This window comes from Dendronephthya gigantea, unplaced genomic scaffold (assembly GCF_004324835.1).
Source record: "Dendronephthya gigantea isolate DGI-Jeju-01 unplaced genomic scaffold, DenGig_1.0 000003F, whole genome shotgun sequence".
Taxonomy (NCBI): domain Eukaryota; kingdom Metazoa; phylum Cnidaria; class Anthozoa; order Malacalcyonacea; family Nephtheidae; genus Dendronephthya; species Dendronephthya gigantea.
Genome location: NW_021163013.1, coordinates 1,858,105 through 1,879,354, shown reverse-complemented (window position 1 = coordinate 1,879,354; position 21,250 = coordinate 1,858,105). Strand labels below are relative to the sequence as shown.

Here is a 21,250-nt window from a genome sequence, read left to right as displayed (position 1 = left end):
GCCGGGGAATTCCTTGCGCCACCCCTGGTAGTGCCTATCCATTTATTCCCATATTCCCAGTTTTCATTGTATACATTAAAGTTCGCTGGCCTATCCAGATGATTCCAGTGAACTGATCTGGACGTTCGTTTTAAGATAATTGTTATATAACTATAGTCCCAAATTTCTACACTTAATAGAAACAGTAGCGTAGCCAGCCTGACGATTTTGTCCCGCATGTAAATTTCGAGTTATTATAATTACTCCGGCTACCGTAGGTACGCCGGAGTCTTAAAACACCAGCGGCCGGAAGTTTTGGGCGTCACAAATGCGACCTACGTTCATGGAGTTAACCGCTTTTTTCCCCGAACGGTTCACGGGCTCACGTCAAAATGGCCGTGGATTATAAAGGATTTTTAATTTTGGGTTTTCCATCAAATACTGCGACTGTTTTCCTTGGCATTAGCACTCGTAGTGCGTCGGGTTTTACTCGTAGGATTTTGGCACAATCAGTCGTTAGATCATTGGTGAATATTGTAGCTTCGCAGGTTTGCATCATATACAGTAACTTCGATTTTAATATACTGTATACAGGATGTGCCTGTTTATTAACGGATATTTTGTGGAAGATAAACGAATTTAACAAGCTTTAACAATGTGTGGAGATTTTACATTGGAACTCTAGGCCATTAAAACTCTACAGATGTCACGTATCATTGTTGTCTCCGTTTTATAGCTCATCTATTAAAATAATATTGGTAGCAACAGCTAAATTTTGCCCTCAAGAAAGAGCAATATTGCTCTCAGGCATCATAAACCCCTGCCCGGTCTCGTTATTTTGACGGACGCATGTATATGGTACGCCACCTGTGCCGTAGCCGGAGTGTACGCCTGCCCAGGCGTCTTGTTACTCTTGTCTTTAGAAATTCATTGTTTTCACAATCAACGAACTCCGAAATGGTTTTTCATTACGGTTTCGCTTTTGCGAGCGTGCTTGCTGGTTTACACGCGTGGCGCGCGCGAATGCTGCGTGACCATGCGTGCCTCATTAGTTCCCCGCGTGAGGAAACATGGCGGACAAAAAGCCAAAAAATGTTCCAAGTCCGGCTGCATTTACTCCACCAAAATGGTAGTAGTTTACTCTCTTTTTTTTAATATTTCGTCTCTAATTTTGTATTAACTCGTATGATTCGTTACAGGGCGGGAAAACCTTCGGCTGGATTACATTTGGACGTAACGAAGAATGGTAGCGTTGTTGAGGTGCAGTATGAGACGAGTATTGATCAGCTTGATAACTGACCTAATTGACAGTATAGATGCCTCAGTGATATGCTATTTTGTTGTTCCGTCGTTAAAAATCGATAATATGATCAAATTGACAGCAATTTAATCCACACAGCATATTCTTCTATGCTTAGCTGTTAACTGTTGTGTAGTTCATGAGGTATTCAGTCATTTCAGTGATATACTGGGGTATTGAGTCCACTGACTATCATAAGTGCCTTAATATTTTCATCTAGGTTTTAATGATTTCAGTTTTACTCATTTAATTAAGGTACTTTTATGCAGTAACACGAACATGCTGTCATCTTAGGGTTAGACCCCACTATGCCAAGTGCCAAGCAGGTACTTTACACTTTACCCAAGTAATTGCATGCATTAGTAGTCGCTAAATGGTTAATGTAAATACCTAATGGTTCATGGTTACAATAAGGGTTTTTAGGGTCAAATCATTTAGGGTTAAATCATTAAACTGAGGCGATAGATTACTTGGGTACGGCAAGGTGTAACATTTCCTACCACTAAGACATTTAAGAACTTTTTCTTCTTGTTTGTGAGCCCCCAAAATTTCCACCAAAATTTTTGGCAAAAAGGCATGATTTTTGAGGCTCTCTACTCCAGCCATAGAAATTTACAGCATTTTCTCTTAAATATTGCAAATATATTCCAGGAGGTCTAATGGTATGTGGGTTTTACAGCAGTGTGTGCTCAATATTTTTTGTTTCTTATTTAGAAGCTGATTATTGATCAAAAACCTTTCTATCTGTTTGGACGAAATAAAGATTCCTGTGATTTTCCACTCGATCACACCTCATGTTCAAGGGTTCATTCTGCTTTAGTCTTTCATAAACATTTAAACAGACCATTCCTTATTGATCTAAAAAGCAGTAAGTACAATGTTTTGATTTGAAGAACTTAAATAAGTTTACCAGGCTCTGTTTGTACCCTGAGACAAACTGTAATCCCAGATTGACTGCAACATATCGTACATGAATAATTCTGAGTGTAATTAAATATATCTTATTGTCTGAAAAACTGGACTGGCACCAGTCAGAATTTTTTGTGAAAAAAATTTAACTAAATGACTTTACTCTCCAAACATCATTAAGTAGGAATATAAATATTATTTATGTATCTTGGTGTGGATATATTTTTTGACTAGTGGTGCTAAATATTTTCATCCAAAATCATGAAAATGGAAGCAAATAGTAATGCAAACTGTATTCAGGAAAATGTTTTAAAATGGCAAAGAATTTTAAACCAAGCATTCATTGCATGACAGAAATTATTGCATGACAACAATTTTTGACAACAATTGGATTGTCTATGGTCTGCCCTATCACACACCTGCATAGCAATAAGAGGGTGGATGAAGGTGCAACCCTACCACACTTGGTACGTCATCACTCCAGTGATAATCTGTTGATGATTTGCAAGAAAAGCTTAATTCTGGTTTAATTCCCCACTTTTATACCCCCTCGCTCATTTTCAGCTGTGATGGCATAGCAATAGAAGGGTGGGTGAGGATGCAAGCCCCCCCCCCCCCTACAATTTCTTCAAGATCATATTTCTTACACTTCAAAGACCTGAAAGATAAAGGGCAAGGGGGTGTATGCGATGAAATGTTTTGCTATCAGCCATCATTCATTCCCTAGCCTCACCTCCCTCCCCTCACTCGTTTTGTGCTTGTAATACCTCTGTCACCCACCAATGCATCTGGCACATATTGATTTCATGTTTTTTTCACTTCACGTTTTAGCTCATGGAACATTCATTGGCCATATTCGTCTTGAAAGTGACAAGCCAACTCAACTTCCTGTTGAAAGTGTCATTCACTTTGGCGCATCAACACGGACGTACACGTTACGAGAAAAACCGACATTACCAAGCGCTATGCAAGCGACAATGCATGGTAATAGTGAACAAAATGTGGATAAAGAGGATAATGAGGATAATGAAGGTTCAACTGGGGGATTTTTAGGATTGCCGGAGTCCGATACAGATCTTAAGGTCAGTTCCGTTTTAACATCTCAACTTAAATTAGAGCTACAAAGATATAGAAGCTATAAAGGAACCGGTTGTACAAAATTCCGCATTACATTTCGGGCATTTGAATAGTAGCTAGATAACTCCCGAATTCACGATTCTGATTGGCCATTTCTGTTTTGGACTCCCAGCTTTGGTTGGTTCGCAGAATGGCCAATAACAACAATCACTATTATCATTTAGTATTCCACTTCTGTATTTATATGAACAAAGTCTAAACATCGATAGTGGTTTAGAGCATGTTTTTAGGTAAAGATACGAAAGTGTTCAATTGATTTTCCAAGAACGCTTACGTTTAGAATTTTCTCTAAGAGTTGTAAATTACTGGAAAGTGTTTTCAAAATGTATGTATAAGAAAACTTCCGTGAAGTGCACAAAAATTTCGTAGTTGCCAAATTTATATCTCGGAGAAGCTGAATCGGATTGCAAGCTTCATGAAAAATTGCAGCGTTCAACACGACCTTAAGAGCCGTTTAATACCACTTCGTTCTTCTTAACGTATCGTATTTATTTCCTTTTTGGCACTCGGCTAGAACTAGTGACTTTAAAACAATGGGTTACATTACGGTACCGCTTGAATTGGAGAACAGCCTTAAGAGTTTGGAGGATTAAGGGAATGCAAACCGTAACAGTGTGAATTCATAACTAATTTCTACCATCAGAGTACTCTGGGAAAGCTTGACGTTAGGAGTTTCATTACACTAGTGTGAAATGTTTTTAAGCGAATCTAGTCTTCGAAAGAATAAATTCCACAAAGGTTTCAGTTCATTTTGAATAACCGCTCAGGCTACTATTCTGTCTATTATGACCGGTTCGTGTAGCATATTGTCAATGTCGTATTTTACTGTTTTGTTTCCAAGAAGAATGAAAAAATATTGAATTCAACATCGTGTGAATGCAATGCTAAAAGGAAACATTTGAAACCGTGATTACTGTATGAAATATTGGCAGCTGAGTTTCTTAACGGCATCGTGTGAATTTGGTCCTAATAATGATATATGTTCTACCCTCTTTCTCCAAAGCCATTATCAAGCTTTAACACGAATCTACTCGTTTCACGAGAACGACACGAGACTGCAATCACAGCTTCAATATTTGAACCGAAGGGTACAGTAATTACCACCCACGCAGTACCACCCAGTTTAAGATAACTATTGTAAGGAACAATGAAGTTTCACTCAATGCCTAGCTGTTACACAGAGCATTTTTTTATACAACTTGCAATGCAATTATACTTTTGAGAGATGTATATTACTGATGAATCCTCAAAATATAAGTCATCGGTGGGGTGTAATTTACGCGGAAGTTTCGTTGTTACCAAATTTACATCTCTCAAAAGCAGAATTGTATTGCATGTTGCACTGTGCAACCGGGCCTTTACAGACGTTGAAACATGATAGAAGTATGATTTAAAACTCGTTTCTCACCAGGATTTGACAGATTTTAACACGGCGCATAATAAAAGACTATCGTCTATTGCAATTGAAGAATCCGGAACTGCGCTGCCAAAATTAAAGAGACGACGTGTTTCCACTGGTATATCATTTAAAGATGGTTATGAAATCATAAATCCAGGTAAGAATACATCATTCCGTATTAAACTAAATTCAGTTAAAAATAGCATCACAAATTTAGTCAAATTAGGAGGTTTTGTTCTGAAGCATTGAAGTAGAAAAATCTTCGCCGTGCTGTTACAACTTTTCAAAATGAGACGAAATTTGCCAAATTTGTACGGCGTACAGTATACTGTATATATTTCACATTTTCAGTAATTTGCACTCAAACTTTCCAATTTTACTTGTTTGGGGATGCTCTACCCTGATGTAGCTATAGCTACAACCCAGTGCTGTTGCATGTTTGTTCAGCATTTAGTTAATAACTGAGTTATTTCTGTTAAGAATATTTTCTGTTCCTCATATTGCTTGTGAGTTGTGGCCTTACAACCTCGTAAGCCAAGGCAGTGAGGCGTAGGTAGAAAAGTCTGGCTTGCGAGGTTTGTGGTCTCATTGCACAAAATGGTTTCCTGACAAAGTTCACTAATTTCGTATATTTCGCGGGGAGAAAACAACCACCTTTAGCTCGAAAGTACAGGGTTCCCAAAACAGAATAAAGAATTACTAAACGGTTTTCTACGCTTTCCATAGGAAGCCCAGACAAATGAGTTGAAGTTAATAAAAATCCGTAAAACACTTGAGATATGTGTTAAAATTAGTTAAAGTATGTAATATGCTACAAAACTACTGTTAGAACCATGTATGTAGCGTGCTTCAGAGGCGCTGCCATTTGACTATGCAACTAGTGACGTAACTTACTATATTATTAGGAAGGATGGAAACTCTCGCCTCAATTTTCAACATGTTCACAAATTAAAACACAAATTACTATAGTAAAACGGCACGTCGACTGCTAAATGCCTACCCTAGGTTTAAGTTGAATAATCAAACTATTTTTTTATCACAAAAATAATGCTGAATTCAAAAGAAAGCGCTGGAAAAATGTACACAAACTTTGTAAATTTGCCGAAACTTTCGTGAATTCATGCGGGATGTAAGTACCTACCCAAAATGGCGGCGGCAGAAGAATCTGATTGGTCGATCATTCTTTGTTTACCTTTCTCGACCAATCAGATTGGTTTATCATACTTTGTTTACCTTTCTCGACCAATCAGATTCTTCTGCCGCCGCCATTTTGGGTAGGTACTTACATCCCGCATGAATTCACGAAAATTTCGGCAAATTTACAAAGTTTGTGTACGTTTTTCCAGCGCTTTCTTTTGAATTCAGCATTATTTTTGTGATAAAAAAATAGTTTGATTATTCAACTTAAACCTAGGGTAGGCATTTAGCAGTCGACGTGCCGTTTTACTATAGTAATTTGTGTTTTAATTTGTGAACATGTTGAAAATTGAGGCGAGAGTTTCCATCCTTCCTAATAATATAGTAAGTTACGTCACTAGTTGCATAGTCAAATGGCAGCGCCTCTGAAGCACGCTACATACATGGTTCTAACAGTAGTTTTGTAGCATATTACATACTTTAATTAATTTTAACACATATCTCAAGTGTTTTACGGATTTTTATTAGCTTCAACTCATTTGTCTGGGCTTCCTTTGCGCTTTCCGAAAGTCTCGCAACATCCCGAGTACATGGATGACGCAATCCTGCGCCAAAAATTTTTGACCAATCAAATTGCGTGTTTCACTGTAATTATTATATAATCCGCTTTAATACTTATGTATTCGTTGGAACAATAATTTACTCTGTTATCAGATTGATTATTGACACTAGTTTAATAAACTTGACATTTTTTGTGCCTCTGGTATTTCATGTATTTTGTACTGTAACAGTGTAAGTGAAAGCAAAACCAACCAAAGGTATAAGAACCTTTTCTAATATCTATATGTTGTATGCGGGTTCCGTTTTTGTTTTTTTGGGCACACCCTAATTCCAGCCATTATGAACCTTACAGATACGGCTATATTTTCCCGCTTATTTAGCTAACAATTTAATCGCTGTGATGTTAGATCGCGTATTTCTTGGATGTTCGCACTCGTTTGGAAAAGTCGTCGTGTATAGAGTGTAATTTATTACTTTAAAGCCCAGTTTGTAGCTACTAAACTCAATTTATTTGCTCGCCTCTCCTAAAATAGGTATCCATAGGAATCTCGTCTGTGCTTGCGGCCTTCTTCCTTACACAAATAAAATTAGGTAGCTACGTGCAAGTTCATGCAGGAAAAGACTGAGGTTTTTGTAAACAGATCGTCAGTTAATTTCACAGCTTCCCGGTGATCTGTTTATACTAAAACCTCTTTTCCTGCTTGAAGCTGTTTCAAAATAGGGCCATTTAAGGGCGCCATAAGAATAGCAACGCTATAATACTTAAGACTGCTTTCCACCTACGCGTGTACGCAAAATTTTAAATGCTTTTAACTTTTTATTATTTAACATCTAGGTCAACGTATGCATACTAAAATATGCAGAAAACTAAGTTCCTTTGATTTATTCACTCAGTGTTTTCAAAGATAACTTGTATAAGGACTTTTACGTGCGTATGAAAAACGCGTAAGTGGAAAACAGCCTTTACTCATATATCCGTTGGCTCGCACGAGTTAGCTACAGTATCTAGGTTTCCAAGCCCTTCGTCGAACTGGCTGCGTCGTAAATTGTAAACACCCTGAATGCCGTTAGGTAGTGCGGTCTAAAAAAGTAACATATTTCAATTTGTTTTGCAGAAGACGTTGATCCCTCAGTTGGTAAATTTCGTAATATGATTCAAACGAGTATTGTGCAGGTTAAGGTATGATATAATTAAGCAGAGTAGCTGAAGCTACAGTACACTGTATCATGACAGCAGAATCCTTTGTTGCTCCAGGTTACGTCTAGAAATTTAGATTAATCACTTATTTTTTAAATTTAACTTATAGCTATTTTTATTTATTTATTAGCTTATATTTTAGCCGGGCAGTGTCAGCCAGCGCTCAAGAGGGTTGTAATCCATTTTGCTGTATATTATCGATTATAGCTACATTTTGTTATTGTTTATGAAACTATTGTCGAAATTTTGTGATCAATGTTTAGTTACAAGAACTATGGCGTAAACTGAAATAAAGTATATTTCAAGGCATATTAAAGCCTCGCGTTTACACTACGCTCGATTTATTGCAACCGCACGGCTAAAATAGGTACCTGCGTGCCCATTTCATCCGTGCCCGGCCTTTGTTTTGGTAGTCTAGGCACTAATGAAATTGAGTACGGGTACCCAATAAATTGAATGCAGTATAAACAGGGCTTAAGTTGTTTCGACCTATAATTTTATCAATTATTACGCATGTTTTGTTTCGAAAGTTGATATTCACATTTTTCACCATATTTTTCATAATTTGGCGCGTAAATGTGCTTCCGCGGTGTTTTCTGTACTAAATTTCAATTTGCGTCAAAAAACGTCGATGTTTCAACTCGAAATGCCCTTGTGTATAACAACCGTATTCGTAACGTCTTTCCGCTTTTTTTATTATCCAGGAACCAAGGCATGCATCAAAAATTGGCAGTATGACAGAAAGTATCACAAAGAGAATGAACAGTTTCGCTTATAAGGAAGAATTATACACAGACCTTCCAGCTCTTGACGGCCATGAACATGATACCACGTTACATTCAGTACAGAGTGGAAGTAGAGTAACGGCTGCACCGGACGTTGAGGGACCCGAGTATACTGATGTTGATAGAACTGTACATGAAAACACGTTTGCACCGTCTATGCCGCAAGAGGCGCCGAAGAAGAAATACGCAAAGGAGGCCTGGCCTGGCAAAAAACACGGCTCGTCGCTTTTGATGTGAAATGGACCCTAAAATTATCGCTGGCAAATCGATATTTGCGGATACTCTCATAAATGCGTGCAATTCCCAAATGCATACCAAGCCAATGTGCTCCGTCTACCAACCTTTGTATATTACAACTTTCCATGGTCATATTGTATAGAGCGTTACGCCACATTTCGCCGTTTACGCGTTAGTAAACCCCTGGAAACTGTATCTTGGCAGCATCGTGGCCAATCGTCATACGCATGCGCGATGTAACATTAGTCACGCACAGTGAACCCTAATAAAACTGGAATGATAACTCCACAATAATGTCCAGTCAATGGATGAAGCCGATTTGAATATAATATGCCGGTTAAGGCGGGAGCCGCCCGAGCAAAACACGCTTTCAAAAGACGCAACGAATTTACCCTTTCTAGATAGAATAAAGTAATCTGCATCATCTAACTGGGAAAACGGGCGAGGTACCAGCGTTTTACTTGAAATATTTAAAAAATTTGAAAAAAAACTTCGCCTTCATGACATTCGTTTGCACCATTTCACATTCATAAAACTTGTTTTTTGGTTAAATCAAAAAACAAGTTTTGAGTCAATGCTTAAGCTTTTATTCATGCTGAGATGAGATGGGCTTCAGCGTTGTTTTGGTCTTGTAATCTCAACTCTTCGCCTTCATTGCGGCCTTCTTACTATTTGGCTTCAAAGATGGCGGCCAAGTTGTCGTTCCAGTCTTTAGAGTTCACTGAACTCGCATGCCCTGGCGTTTGACTGCATTTTTTTAACTGGATAGCTAAATTGACGTGCAATGCCAGTCCCTTTCTCGTTTTTTCGGCTGCGCAGCTTGCAAAGAATGTTCAGGTTTTTGAACTGTTATATATACGAGATTTTATGAGATCATACTCTAGCTTGTTAAGGTGGTGTTATACAAGAAAATTATTTTACTTCAAAAAGTATAAGAATCTTTTCATGCTATATTGCAAGCCAAGTTGTTTTGAAAAAAAGACTTGTAAGTGTTTTCAATCACTATAGTTACCCAGACCAGACACACTCAATTGTGGAAAATTGTCGATTTTTGTAAACACGATAACAAACTAGGTTTTAACTCTAGAACGACGGAATTAGTTTTATTTAGTCCTAAATATTTTTGCCTCGGAGCTGAACTAGAATAAATAAATCTTTTCCAGTATTAAACGTTTTACAGGATATAAATATAAAATTTCTACGATCTGTCTCAAAATAAACCCTCGTTATTTTACTTTGAACGAAATACAACACTTTTAGGTTCACGCGTCCAAGCCAATTGCCTTTAAAGTCTACCATAAAAATTTTATCAAGATAGCTTTACTACTTTGAGTTATCTTCTCCCAAAATAAGGCGAATGAGAACGATTAAGAAGACATTTAAGTTTGCACTCTTGAAATTTTAAAAACAGAATAAATCGTGATTTTTGTGTATACGACCACCTTAAGTAATACTCTTCCCCCGGAAATATCTTCCGCTATCTTGGCTTAATGAAATCTTAATTCTTAAATATCTTTTTCGTAATAATTTATTATAGTTAGTTTATCAGTAGGAAATTACCTCTCATAGCTACAAGATTATCTCGACATTAGCAGAGCGGGCAGGGATGAGAACACTGAATTTTGTAATATTTTAATGCAGCTCGACTGAATTACATCACGCCATTAAAATTGTCTACTGATTTGTAATGTGTGGAATAATATTGCATACATTCAACGCATTTTTCGGCCAAGACTTTTTTTATAAAAAATATTAATCAAATGATTGAATTTTACATAGTTCTAGACATTCCTAGATGATTACTCTCTAATTGGCTTCAAAGATGGTGGCCAAGTTAGCGTTCCAGGTTTTATTACAGTTCTGGGACTGGGGCTTTTATATTCAGTTCCGCCTTACGGATTTAAATCGCAATCGAACCCCACTCCCAATGACCCAATCATGGAATCTGGTTACATCTCTGAGGACATTTATAAATCCTGAATGGCAACACGCTACCTAATATACAGGGACAGGGTGTCTAAAAAAAAACGCATCACTACTTGAAAATGCAAGAACTAATACCGCTCTAAAGCGCAATAGATCAGCACCGGTAGGAATTGAAAATGGCTCCTAATCCTTCATTTAAAATGCTAAAAGTGATTTTAGCTGAACTATAGTGCAAACCCGAACAATATTAATATTCTTGCATATTTAAGTTGAGACACCCTTTAGTTCTATGTTGATTACAATTTTGAATAATAATGTGGACAACAAAATAGCACTAAGTCTGGTTCAAATCAATATTGCAACTAACTGATAGTTCTCAGACGTGAATATAATATTTTCAAAAGGTGAGTTTTATGGTAGATATCAATGTCTATGAAAATTTAAAATTAAACGAGACTTACCTGGAATTTGAAGTTTGATGATAATTATATCAAATCTGCTGTGCTACGAAGGGTTAACATGAGATGCACGGCTCGCGCTGCCGTGAGTCAACCTAGGGCGAGAATCCACGACAAAGGTTTCTTTCGTTGTTCAGCCATATGTTCGGGTACAAGGACCAATCTTTTGACGTGTTCCATTTATAGAAAGTTAGCCAATTGTCCCAAAACTGAAGTGAGTAGAAGCGGTAGGAAGCCCTCCCCTTTCTGGACAAGACGTGCTCTTCTTTTTGCAATTGGATTTCGTTTGTCAGCTGCAAACTTTATATGTTTGGAGTGTGGTGCAATCTTTTTCGCTGTTTTTGATTTCAGTTTAATTGTATCAAACCAGACGTTCAAAAGACACTGTCTTATAGCTTCCAGTAGATCGTCTTCGGTTGCTTTTAAAATAGCTTTTCTCAGTTCGGGTTTACACTTGGCTAATACTTTCAGAAGTTCGGAGTTCCTTTTCATGCAAGCAGACATGGTCAAATGATTGTTTTGCAAAAATCATGCCTTACTTATACTCTTGGTTGGTAAACGTAATGTTTATCTGTTGGAAAGATACCAGATCTAACTCGAATTTCATCGGGACACGCTGGCGTAAGGTCGACAAACAAATAGGAATAAGGCTGTTTCGTTGCCAACTGGTAGGCTTGTTGGAAATATTTCGTGTGACTAGGATATAACTGTTTAGCTAGATGAATAATTTGACTTGCGTCGCGAACGTTTTTCGTTAGACACAAATAACTTGCATTTAAGGATATGGTACGGTGATCTTTGCTGTGATGAAATAGGTTTTGTACAATGTATATGACACTAAGGTTACCATGATGTGATTTTTTCGTAAATAATTTTGAAATAACTCCGTCCTTTTCACCCATCATGTCGTCAATGACATATAAATTACGTGTTTCAGGATTAATACTGTCTAGTATATCATCTGGCAGGCCTTGTATGAATTTTATTCTAGGCATTAAATTTTGTATTTCTCCAAACGTATCTTGGTACTCAGCGTAATAGTACACAATATTTTGTGGAGGTTTATCTATCATGACGTTGACATAGCTCAAAGGTTTTTTCACAAATGTAGTTTTTCCCGACTTGGTACTTCCAGAAACTAAGAGGCCAAACGGGTGTGTTAACTGTATGGAGTACATGATGAAAATGAGACTTGTAACAACGTGTCAGACGATTTATACCATTCTCCTAATGATTCTATGCAATTCCGTTAAAACTAAATCCAAGTCCAAAGGTGCGCTTTTTGCACGTATAAGATAAGGCTGCCTTTGCGTAGAGGAAAGGTTATGAACACCTGCTAAGTCGTTAGATAATTTCAATAAATTTTTCTTACCACAAATCGGACAGTCTTTACGCGCTCGAGGCATGATGCCAACTGAATACGTCTCGAACTACTTCGCTTATAAGTGTCCCTTCAGGGACTTTTTTTGTCCCTGGTGTCCCTGGAAGATTAAAAGTGTCCCTTCAGGGACTTTTTTGTCCCTGGTGTCCCTGGAAGATTAAAAGTGTCCCTTCAGGGACTTTTTTTGTCCCTGGTGTCCCTGGAAGATTAAAAGTGTCCCTTCAGGGACTTTTTTGTCCCTGGTGTCCCTGGAAGATTAAAAGTGTCCCTTCAGGGACTTTTTTTGTTCCTGGTGTCCCTGGAAGATTAAAAGTGTCCCTTCAGGGACTTTTTTTGTCCCTGGTGTCCCTGGAAGATTAAAAGTGTCCCTTCAGGGACTTTTTTTTTGTCCCTGGTGTCCCTGGAAGATTAAAAGTGTCCCTTCAGGGACTTTTTTTGTCCCTGGTGTCCCTGGAAGATTAAAAGTGTCCCTTCAGGGACTTTTTTTGTCCCTGGTGTCCCGGAAAAGCTAGGATCGGGTTCTTCCCGAGATGCCAACTGAATACGTCTCGAACTACTTCGCTTATAAAAGTGTCCCTCCCTGGACGTGTTTTGTCCCTGAAGCTCTGGATGTGTGAAGGGCTTTTCAAAGAGAAACATATAGCGGGACTGTTTGTCCCTCGCGGGACTTTTTTAGTCCCTAAAGCTCTGGATGTATGAAGGGCTTTTCAAAGAGAAACATATAGCGGGACTGTTTGTCCCTCGCGGGACTTTTTTAGTCCCTAAAGCTCTGGATGTATGAAGGGTTTTTCAAAGACAACTTTACACTCGACGCAATTGATCGGATATTTGGCCGTCGTATGCTGTAGGGTTTAAAATGTACTTGTAGTTATTATTGTACTTTGCTAATCAGTCCATAATAACTAAATCTGCCTCCCACTCTTCGTCCATAGCTGCTATTATAACACGATTACGCTTGAAACGAAATCGAACTGGCTTGTGAAGAGCGTACGTATCTTGAGTTCTCAACTATGCTCGTATTTTATTCCGTGATATTTGATACTTGTGATCGTCTCTAACAGCACGATAAAGGGCGTCTACGCCACCAAAACTTGCTGGACTTTCTGGGCTGTAATACAGGTTGCTCAGATATTTTTCGGCCATCAACGTCAAAAGCCTGAATTACAATACTGCCCCCGCAACAGGCGGAAATGCAACGTATTTTGCGAAAGAAATTTCTGATTGAGAATTGAGATTTCAGGGAGCGCTTTACCACAGCAAGTCATCCTCTCGCCACAAAGGTTTCAGCGAAGTGAATGTCCTGAGGTTTGCAAACTGATATATAAAGCTTATAACATACATGATCATGTTAAAACAATCGCCCATTTTTTGCTTGGTTGTGCTTTTGGAACGCTTATATTCCGGAAAGACGGAATACAATACCTAACATTGCGCCGTATACATTTCTCGCTTTTGCAGTTTAAGTATATGCAAGCTAAATAGGCACAAAGTCGACCAAAGTTTGAAACATTTATTTCTTTGTACAGCTGTTCGTAATCACGACAATCACTTTGCAATATACCCCCATGGTTTAAAAGCATGGTGTTTACATGAAACTTTAAAGTTTCTTTATCGATTTGAACATGATTTTGCTTCAGCTCGTCAACAATCACGTCGAAACCATTCATTGTGCACGACCAAGATCCAAATGAATACAGACAAGCAAGCAGCGTGATATTTACGCAATGCATTTATTGAACTTAAAAATTGTACAGACGGCTGCGAAATTAAGGAAAAACGTTTATCTATATACACACATAGTTTCACTCTTCACTATGCATTACGTTATACAATCTATTAAATGTTATGTTCAGGATTACTTAATAACAGTCTGTTTGTGCCTTCGTTGTCATCGGCAATTCCCCCATGTATTCAGCGTATGCGTCGTGAGGATTTTCCCGTGCGCTGGAAAAGGTAAGGCCTGTTTCGGATACCATATACGTGTACAGGGCTGGATTACTTTGCAATAGGCCAACTCTCTGAATGTGCGGAAAGTGATCTTGGTTAAAAGGATTCTCTGGTACGATTTTCCATTCGAAAAAGCCACAAGATTTTTCTCGGTCGTTTGGGCAGCAGAAGAACAGACGTCCTTGATTTTCTCCCTCCTTTTTAACTTTTCGCACACAGCAGTTTAACCCGTGCTGACACTTCGGTTTCGGGAGCTCTAATCTGTCACCCCATTGCCAAAAGTTACACGGATTTTTACGATCGCAGCAAACATAGAACGGTCTCCCAAAGTTACGTTTACTTAGATCCTTCACCACTTTCATCTTGGTCAGTCTTTGGTGTGTGTCACACAGCGGATGAATCGCGCCATTCGCCCTCCACATCATCATAGCCGTATCAAATAGCAAACGATCTTGTTCAGAGCAAAAGAATTCGCAAGATTTAGGGTTGTTCTTGTTACAAACCCAAACTTTCCTTTCTTGGTAGAGATTGTGGTCGCAGGCACTCCATGTAAGCACTCCATTGCTGTGTTTTCTTGGGCAATTTCTGTTCGATGTGCGATATTTATGTGCAAGCTACCCTTTTTTAGAGGCGAACATGTTCAGGTTCGTCCTGTCATTAAAACTTATTACCAGTAATGTATGCATAAACGCGTTTGAACAAAGTCATCAACTGACAATGTGTGTAAACAAATGCTTGTGCGCACATCATCACGCGTGGGAGTAGCGCACACCGTAGCGCTCACAAATTACCTTTTGTAAACAATATGTTTGATACGAGAAGGATCTCCTCGCAAATCTGAACATTCCCTCCATCAATTTGGAGTGTTTTGGATGCCCGAAAGCGCAAATACTGATAAAAAATCTAGTATGGCTCAACATTGTCCTAAAGTTGAAGTAGAAGCGTACGGGTTATGGCTGGAGAGAGACAAATGTAATCACAAACAAAAATAAAAAAACCTGTTCCCTTCAGATTATTTAAGAAATGAACTCTTAAAATGAACGAACAGTCCTAGTAGGATTGAAAGAAACATTCTCATAATATCACGTAGTGAAAATAAACAGTCCTAATGCTATGGAAAGAAACATACTTTTAAAATGTTGACATACTAAATGTGTATAACCTGACAAATAAAACATTTTCCTCGCAAATCCTTACTGTGTACTTAATTACGGTTTAATAACGTCACACTCTCACCCTGCGTGGAGACCACGCATAACTTCGGGAAAATCCGACAGTTTTCGACGTCCCGCATGGGAATCACGCGGTGCGTGATTTTTCCGCTATATGGAGGGGGTTACCTACTGAGACAGTCATAAGGAAGGTTCTATTTTGATAATATATACGATACACACAGTCGTCAAACCTTAAACTTTACATGAAAACTGTCAAAAACGCATTGCCAAAAAGTCATATGTTGCAATGATTGTTGCAAGATTTGATATTCTTTGTATTTGTGTCAAAAATGTGAATGTGCAAGCAAACTTCTAAGCGTTGAAGATAATAAATATTGCCAGATTTTCACTACAAAAAGCCTGAGAACTAGTTTCGTTTATCGCTTGCAATGCGGGGGAAATCTGTTCTCGGCAGGTCGTCTTCAACATCACAGCATGTGGTTGTTTGATAACAAAGACCACTGTCGACAACACTTGATTCTGATCAAAGATTAGGTTTGCTTTGCCGAAAACGAAGATGACAAAATTTTTATCTAAATTACTTGTTTCATTATCCAAGCTGTACGACGCTCTTTATTATGATGTAGAACATAAACCATTGAACTGATTAAAGGTGGGTAAGTACAGTATTAATTAATTAGGACTGTTAGAGCTTTTAAAAAAACTTTTTATGAAAAAAATAAACCATAAAATGTACGAATTTAATAATTACTGGCTGTCTTGTAAATATTTAAAAAAATGTATAGAAAGGAGGATGTAGTGGAAGTACTGCATATTTGAGTATGGTAATTAACATCAAGTCGAGGGTATAAATATGGCAGCTTCTGTATAAAGTTTAGTCACGCATATAGATTAAAACTTGTCTTTACTCGAAGAGGTCTGGCTGTGCTTTTGTACAAGAACACACAACAAACATAAACCGTTGAACTGATTGAAGGTGGGTAAGTAGTTTATAATCACAGTAATTTGCTTCAGCACTGTAGAAATCAGAAGCGACTAGAAATTATGTTATGGTTGAGTCGCATATTTGTGCAATGCATTGCGTGTCATATTATTAAATTGCCAAACTAACTACAAGAATTCTACATCAGTTAAGAACAGAAAATACATGAGTTAAGAAGTGTTCATGTCAACCTCAGAGGGGTTACCTCAAAGAGGGGTATTTTGTTGAGGTAAAGTTTCACACGATTTCATTTTGGTGGAACCAATTAACTTGTGATGTATGGAATGTAGTCTGTTATTGATAAAGCAGTTCATTGGTTTTATTTGCATCTAATTGGTTTTATTGGTTTTATTAAACATCCATCAGAAGTGAATTGTATCCGACGAAATTGGATTGTGTGAACATAGCTTTAAAGTTCGAGCGTTGCAGCTTACAATATATTTAATTTAATGCTGAGTTCTTAAAGCACAAGTAGTCGCAGACTGTAGTAAAATACAAAAGAACTGCTCTGACCGTTTTTGACGTGCAAAGAAAAACGGTCCTTAAAGACCCAAGCCTTGCTAGAAACGAATGTAAAAAGCGAGCCCTGTAGTCAGGGACGAAAATCTATTCGTCGTGTGTCTGAAAATCTGATTTCGTTCTAACTGAGCCAAATGAACGTGTTTGTTTAGATTTTTTCTCTGGACGAATAAAAATGCTGAAATACGACTGACAATTTTAGTGAGAATATTGCCGTCTTCTCATGCATTTGTACAGAGCCGTCGTGAGAAGTTTAAATAGCGTGTTGATTCATAAATCTATGACTTTGTTTATAATATTATACAGTTAAGTAAATCGCAGATCACTGATCAAAGAAATCAGTCAGGCATAGGACGAATGAAAATACACCCTCTAATTCGAATTTATTTTCAATTTAAAACTGTCTATAATTGTATTGCACTATTTATTTTTTCCCTCGCAGTGGTGCTTCTTTGCTAAACTAAGCAACTAATCTATGGTACTTGTGCTATAAAGCCTCTATATCCAAGCGAATAGTAAAATTTTGCTGAAAGTCGAACAACGACTAATCCCAACGAAACTCAATAGGTTTGACCACTGCTCATGTTGTTCACCTTTGGGACAATAGAACAATGAATTTCTTAACCGCTCAAGGCCCCTCGAAATGAAATTGTCTCATTTTTACAATCTCAACGTTTGTAATAGAAATTTCAATGGAGAACAAAGCAAGTGGAAGTACAAGTGTCCGCGAATGTGGTTCGAAACATCTTCGAGACGATGGAATAACTTCTCAGAGTCCAATGCGGTCTCCATCATTAGCAATTGTGAAGTTTTTGGTTGAATATTGTGGTGCTGACTTAAGTTGTAAAGATGAGTCGGGACAAAACTGCTTTACATCATGCTGTTGATGTTGGTGAAACGGACATTGTCAAATATTTTGTTGAACAATGTGGCGTTGACGTAAATGACAAGGATAAAAAAGGGTGGACAGCCCTGAGCTACGCTGTTACTAAATATACGCCAGAAATTGTGACAGATCTTGTTGAACATGGCGCTGATGTAAATGACAAGGATAAAAAAGGGTGGACAGTTCTGCACCATGCTGTCACTAAAGGTACGCCAGAAATTGTAAAATATCTTGTTGAACATGGCGCTGATGTAAATGCGGATAATAACGGGTGGACAGTTCTGCACCGTGCTGTCACTAAAGATACACCAGAAATTGTAAAATATCTTGTTGAACATGGCGCTGATGTAAATAGCAAGAATATTTACCGGAGTACAGTGTTGCACTGTGCTGTTAGTAAAGGTACGGTAGAAATTGTAAAATATCTTGTTGAACATGGCGCTGATGTAAATGGCAAGGATACTAGCGAGCGTACAGTATTGCGCTATGCTGTTAATAGATTAGAGATTGTCGAGTATTTAGTTGAAAAGGGTGCTGACGTGACTCTTCACACTCACAATCTTGGCATTAACACCCTCAAGATGGCTGTTGTGAGAAATTCAGTTACTTTGATCAAACGTCTGTTGGAAAAGAGGTGGCCGAGGGCTGCCACATAATATTTTCTTAATTTTTATGTACTTAAAATTAAAAATAAAAACAATGTTAAATTTGAAATTGAATGCAAAGTCAATCAGAGTTTTAAATACATTACAAATTGCGTAGAGTTAAAACGCAAAACAAAAACAGATTGAAAATAAAGTACAACTTAAATTGAAAATAAAAAGCAATGTACAATGAAAACTCAAACAGAAGTAAAAGTAAATATCTCTGTGGCCGAGCGCTGCCAATACCATAATACCATGCGCGCACGAGTGATGGCTCCAGTACTGAACTATATAGTTCAGTGGGTTCCAGCGTATGGTTTCGACCAGTGGTTTCGACGTGTGATCAGCGGACGCAGACGTTCAGTCACATTTCACAATCCATTCCATGTAAATAAAAACTTTAGTTGTTGTTGAATGTTGGAGTTCCTCGTTCTGGTTTAAAAGAGCAATAATGTCCGACCTTAGAGAAGCGTTGTGGAAAAACGATAATGTTCTACAAGAAGCCATGGTAAAGTATGTAAGACAAGGCCTACAAAGGCGCGAAATTTTGGATTTCCTAACTCGTGACTTTCCGCAATACACGTGGAGTCTTTATAGATCACTGGACAGAAGACTTCGTCATTTTAGTATATATTTCAACGATGATAGTGTAACAGTAGATGAAGTTATTCAGGCAGTTCAAACCGAACTGAAGGGGCCGGGGTTGTTATTGGGATATCGTGCAATGCACAAGAAAATTCGCCAAGAACATTGCCTCAATGTTACTCGAGATCAAGTGTACGATGTTATGAACGAATTGTGCCCGGAAGGTCTCGAAGCAAGAGGTGGCGTCGGTGAAAAGGAGCAACGAAAAAAAGGAAATTTTACCACGAAAGGCACTAATTGGGTCCACTCTCTCGACGGCCACGATAAGCTAATGGGATACCAAAATTCAACTTTCCCATTAGCTATATATGGTTGCCTGGACACCGCAAGTCGAAAACTTCTCTGGCTAAGAATATGGGTGACCAATTGCGACCCTAAGATCATTGGGAAATGGTACCTGGAGCATCTCTATGAAACACGAATAATTTCTGCCATTCTCAGAGTAGACAAAGGCACAGAGACAGGGGTGATGGCTACAATGCATTCATTTTTGAGGAGGTACCACGGGGATATGGATCCACAAGACACCGTTATTTATGGGCCATCAACAGCAAATCAAGTAAGGTTCATCTTAATGGTATTATGCATTCAAAATATATTCTAGTTTCTCTGGCTAAACAATGAAGTCTTGAGACTTTTAGATTAATGCTAACATACAAAATTGAAATATATTCCAGCCACCCAATGCATCATGTCCTATATGTTGGGCATTAGCTAGTTAATGTTACTAGTATATGGTGGTGGTAGGGTTGTTGGACTAATTATTACTTTACCCCAAAGCTGTTATGTAGTGTATAGTTGCACTACACAACAGCTTTGTCATATTGGCAGCTGTTCAAATGCTTCATTGTGCATTTTCAGATTGAAAGGTGGTGGAAAGAGCTTCATCAAAGAATGGAAAAATTCTTTAAAAGTCAATTATGTTGGCTGAAAGACCAAGCCCACTACGACCCCCATAATAACACTGACAGGTGAACACAGTAACAACATATAATTAGCCTTTGTTCATAGCATCAACACCCCTCATCTTTACTATATAGAAATAATTTGTTAGCAACTCATCATCATCAAAACATGCAATATATAATTATTTGATTTTTAATACAGAATGCTTTTAGCCTTCATCATGGTGCCACTCATACAGAAGGAGTTAGACATTTTTCGGGAAAAGGTGTGGAACACACACAGAATTAGGCTACAGAAAGACACAGTACTTCCTGATGGTGTACCAGATCATATTTACAACTTTCCTGAACAGTATGATCTTGAAGAATGTGATAAGTTACAATGTGCAACAAGGTTCATGCATTGATAATTAGCAATAAAAAAATACTGTTTGTATAACTCACTAACCATGGAGTTATGAATCTTCTGTTTCCATCACTAGTTACTGATTATGATGACCTCAAATATTAAGATCACACTGATTTTATGAATATAATTGATCAATTGAAGGGGCTTGCTAATGGTTTTAATGTTTTTTACTTGTTTACATGCCACATGAATGTGAACTGCCACTTGTAGCAGTAAATATTTTAAATATTCTCTAACTGCAGGTTTTGAAGTAAGTGAGAACCAACTTGAAGAGGCTGCAAAAGAATCGGGTGTTCTAGATGTGCCAGGCGACTTTCTTACTGAAGAATTCAGAGCAGAATGCGAGCGCCTAATTCCAGATTATGACACAATCAAACCAGATGAATGGATAACTGCATATTTATACTTGAAGGACAAATGCAGTGTTTCAATGTAATTTTGCTGTTATTGAAATGAAAAATTAACTCAAATCATACATATTAACTTATTACAGAACTACTGCCCATAATTGTTCTTATCGATAATAAATACCAAAAGCAAACATTTCCAACACAACCTAAAACATGTATATATATATATATATATATATATATATATATATATATATATATATATATATATATATATATATATATACATACATGCAACAGTTAATAGAATACATGGTTTAAAGAATACATCAATGGAAGGACAGTGAACATCATTAATTGTATCTTTACCCAACTAACAGC

At 37.8% G+C, this 21,250-nt stretch overlaps 2 protein-coding genes across 3 annotated transcripts; both read left to right on the top strand.

Annotated features, from left to right (window-relative positions):
• Positions 1-1,044: 1,044 nt before the first annotated feature.
• On the top strand, positions 1,045-10,233 carry LOC114542265 (nuclear inhibitor of protein phosphatase 1-like). Of its 2 annotated transcripts, XM_028561948.1 has the most exons (8): positions 1,084-1,108; positions 1,179-1,239; positions 1,535-1,605; positions 1,994-2,147; positions 3,020-3,270; positions 4,737-4,881; positions 7,538-7,602; positions 8,325-10,233. In XM_028561948.1, exons 3-8 carry the CDS (start codon positions 1,588-1,590, stop codon positions 8,640-8,642), a joined length of 951 nt encoding a protein of 316 aa, XP_028417749.1. In that variant the 5' UTR covers positions 1,084-1,108; positions 1,179-1,239; positions 1,535-1,587; the 3' UTR covers positions 8,643-10,233. The 2 variants fall into 2 exon arrangements, with proteins under 2 accessions (XP_028417742.1, XP_028417749.1); XM_028561941.1 differs by lacking the exon at positions 1,535-1,605 and having other exon boundaries at positions 1,045-1,108; positions 8,325-10,231.
• An 8,672-nt stretch (positions 10,234-18,905) lies between these two features.
• LOC114541833 lies at positions 18,906-20,842 on the top strand. The gene is made up of 4 exons (XM_028561648.1): positions 18,906-19,764; positions 20,067-20,176; positions 20,313-20,504; positions 20,762-20,842. The coding sequence occupies exons 1-4, from the start codon at positions 19,012-19,014 to the stop codon at positions 20,766-20,768; spliced, it is 1,062 nt and encodes a 353-aa protein (XP_028417449.1). The 5' UTR covers positions 18,906-19,011; the 3' UTR covers positions 20,769-20,842.
• Positions 20,843-21,250: the final 408 nt, after the last annotated feature.

Excerpts from the sequence above, each read along its gene's own strand:
- LOC114542265 (XM_028561941.1), top strand. The coding sequence starts at position 1,050 with ATGGCGGACAAAAAGCCAAAAAATGTTCCAAGTCCGGCTGCATTTACT. Across the intron at positions 1,109-1,178 it reads GCATTTACTCCACCAAAATG|GGCGGGAAAACCTTCGGCTG; the intron begins GTAGTAGTTTAC and ends GATTCGTTACAG. Across the intron at positions 3,271-4,736 it reads AGTCCGATACAGATCTTAAG|GATTTGACAGATTTTAACAC; the intron begins GTCAGTTCCGTT and ends GTTTCTCACCAG.
- LOC114541833 (XM_028561648.1), top strand. The coding sequence starts at position 19,012 with ATGTCCGACCTTAGAGAAGCGTTGTGGAAAAACGATAATGTTCTACAA. Across the intron at positions 19,765-20,066 it reads GGCCATCAACAGCAAATCAA|ATTGAAAGGTGGTGGAAAGA; the intron begins GTAAGGTTCATC and ends GTGCATTTTCAG. Across the intron at positions 20,177-20,312 it reads CCCCATAATAACACTGACAG|AATGCTTTTAGCCTTCATCA; the intron begins GTGAACACAGTA and ends TTTTTAATACAG.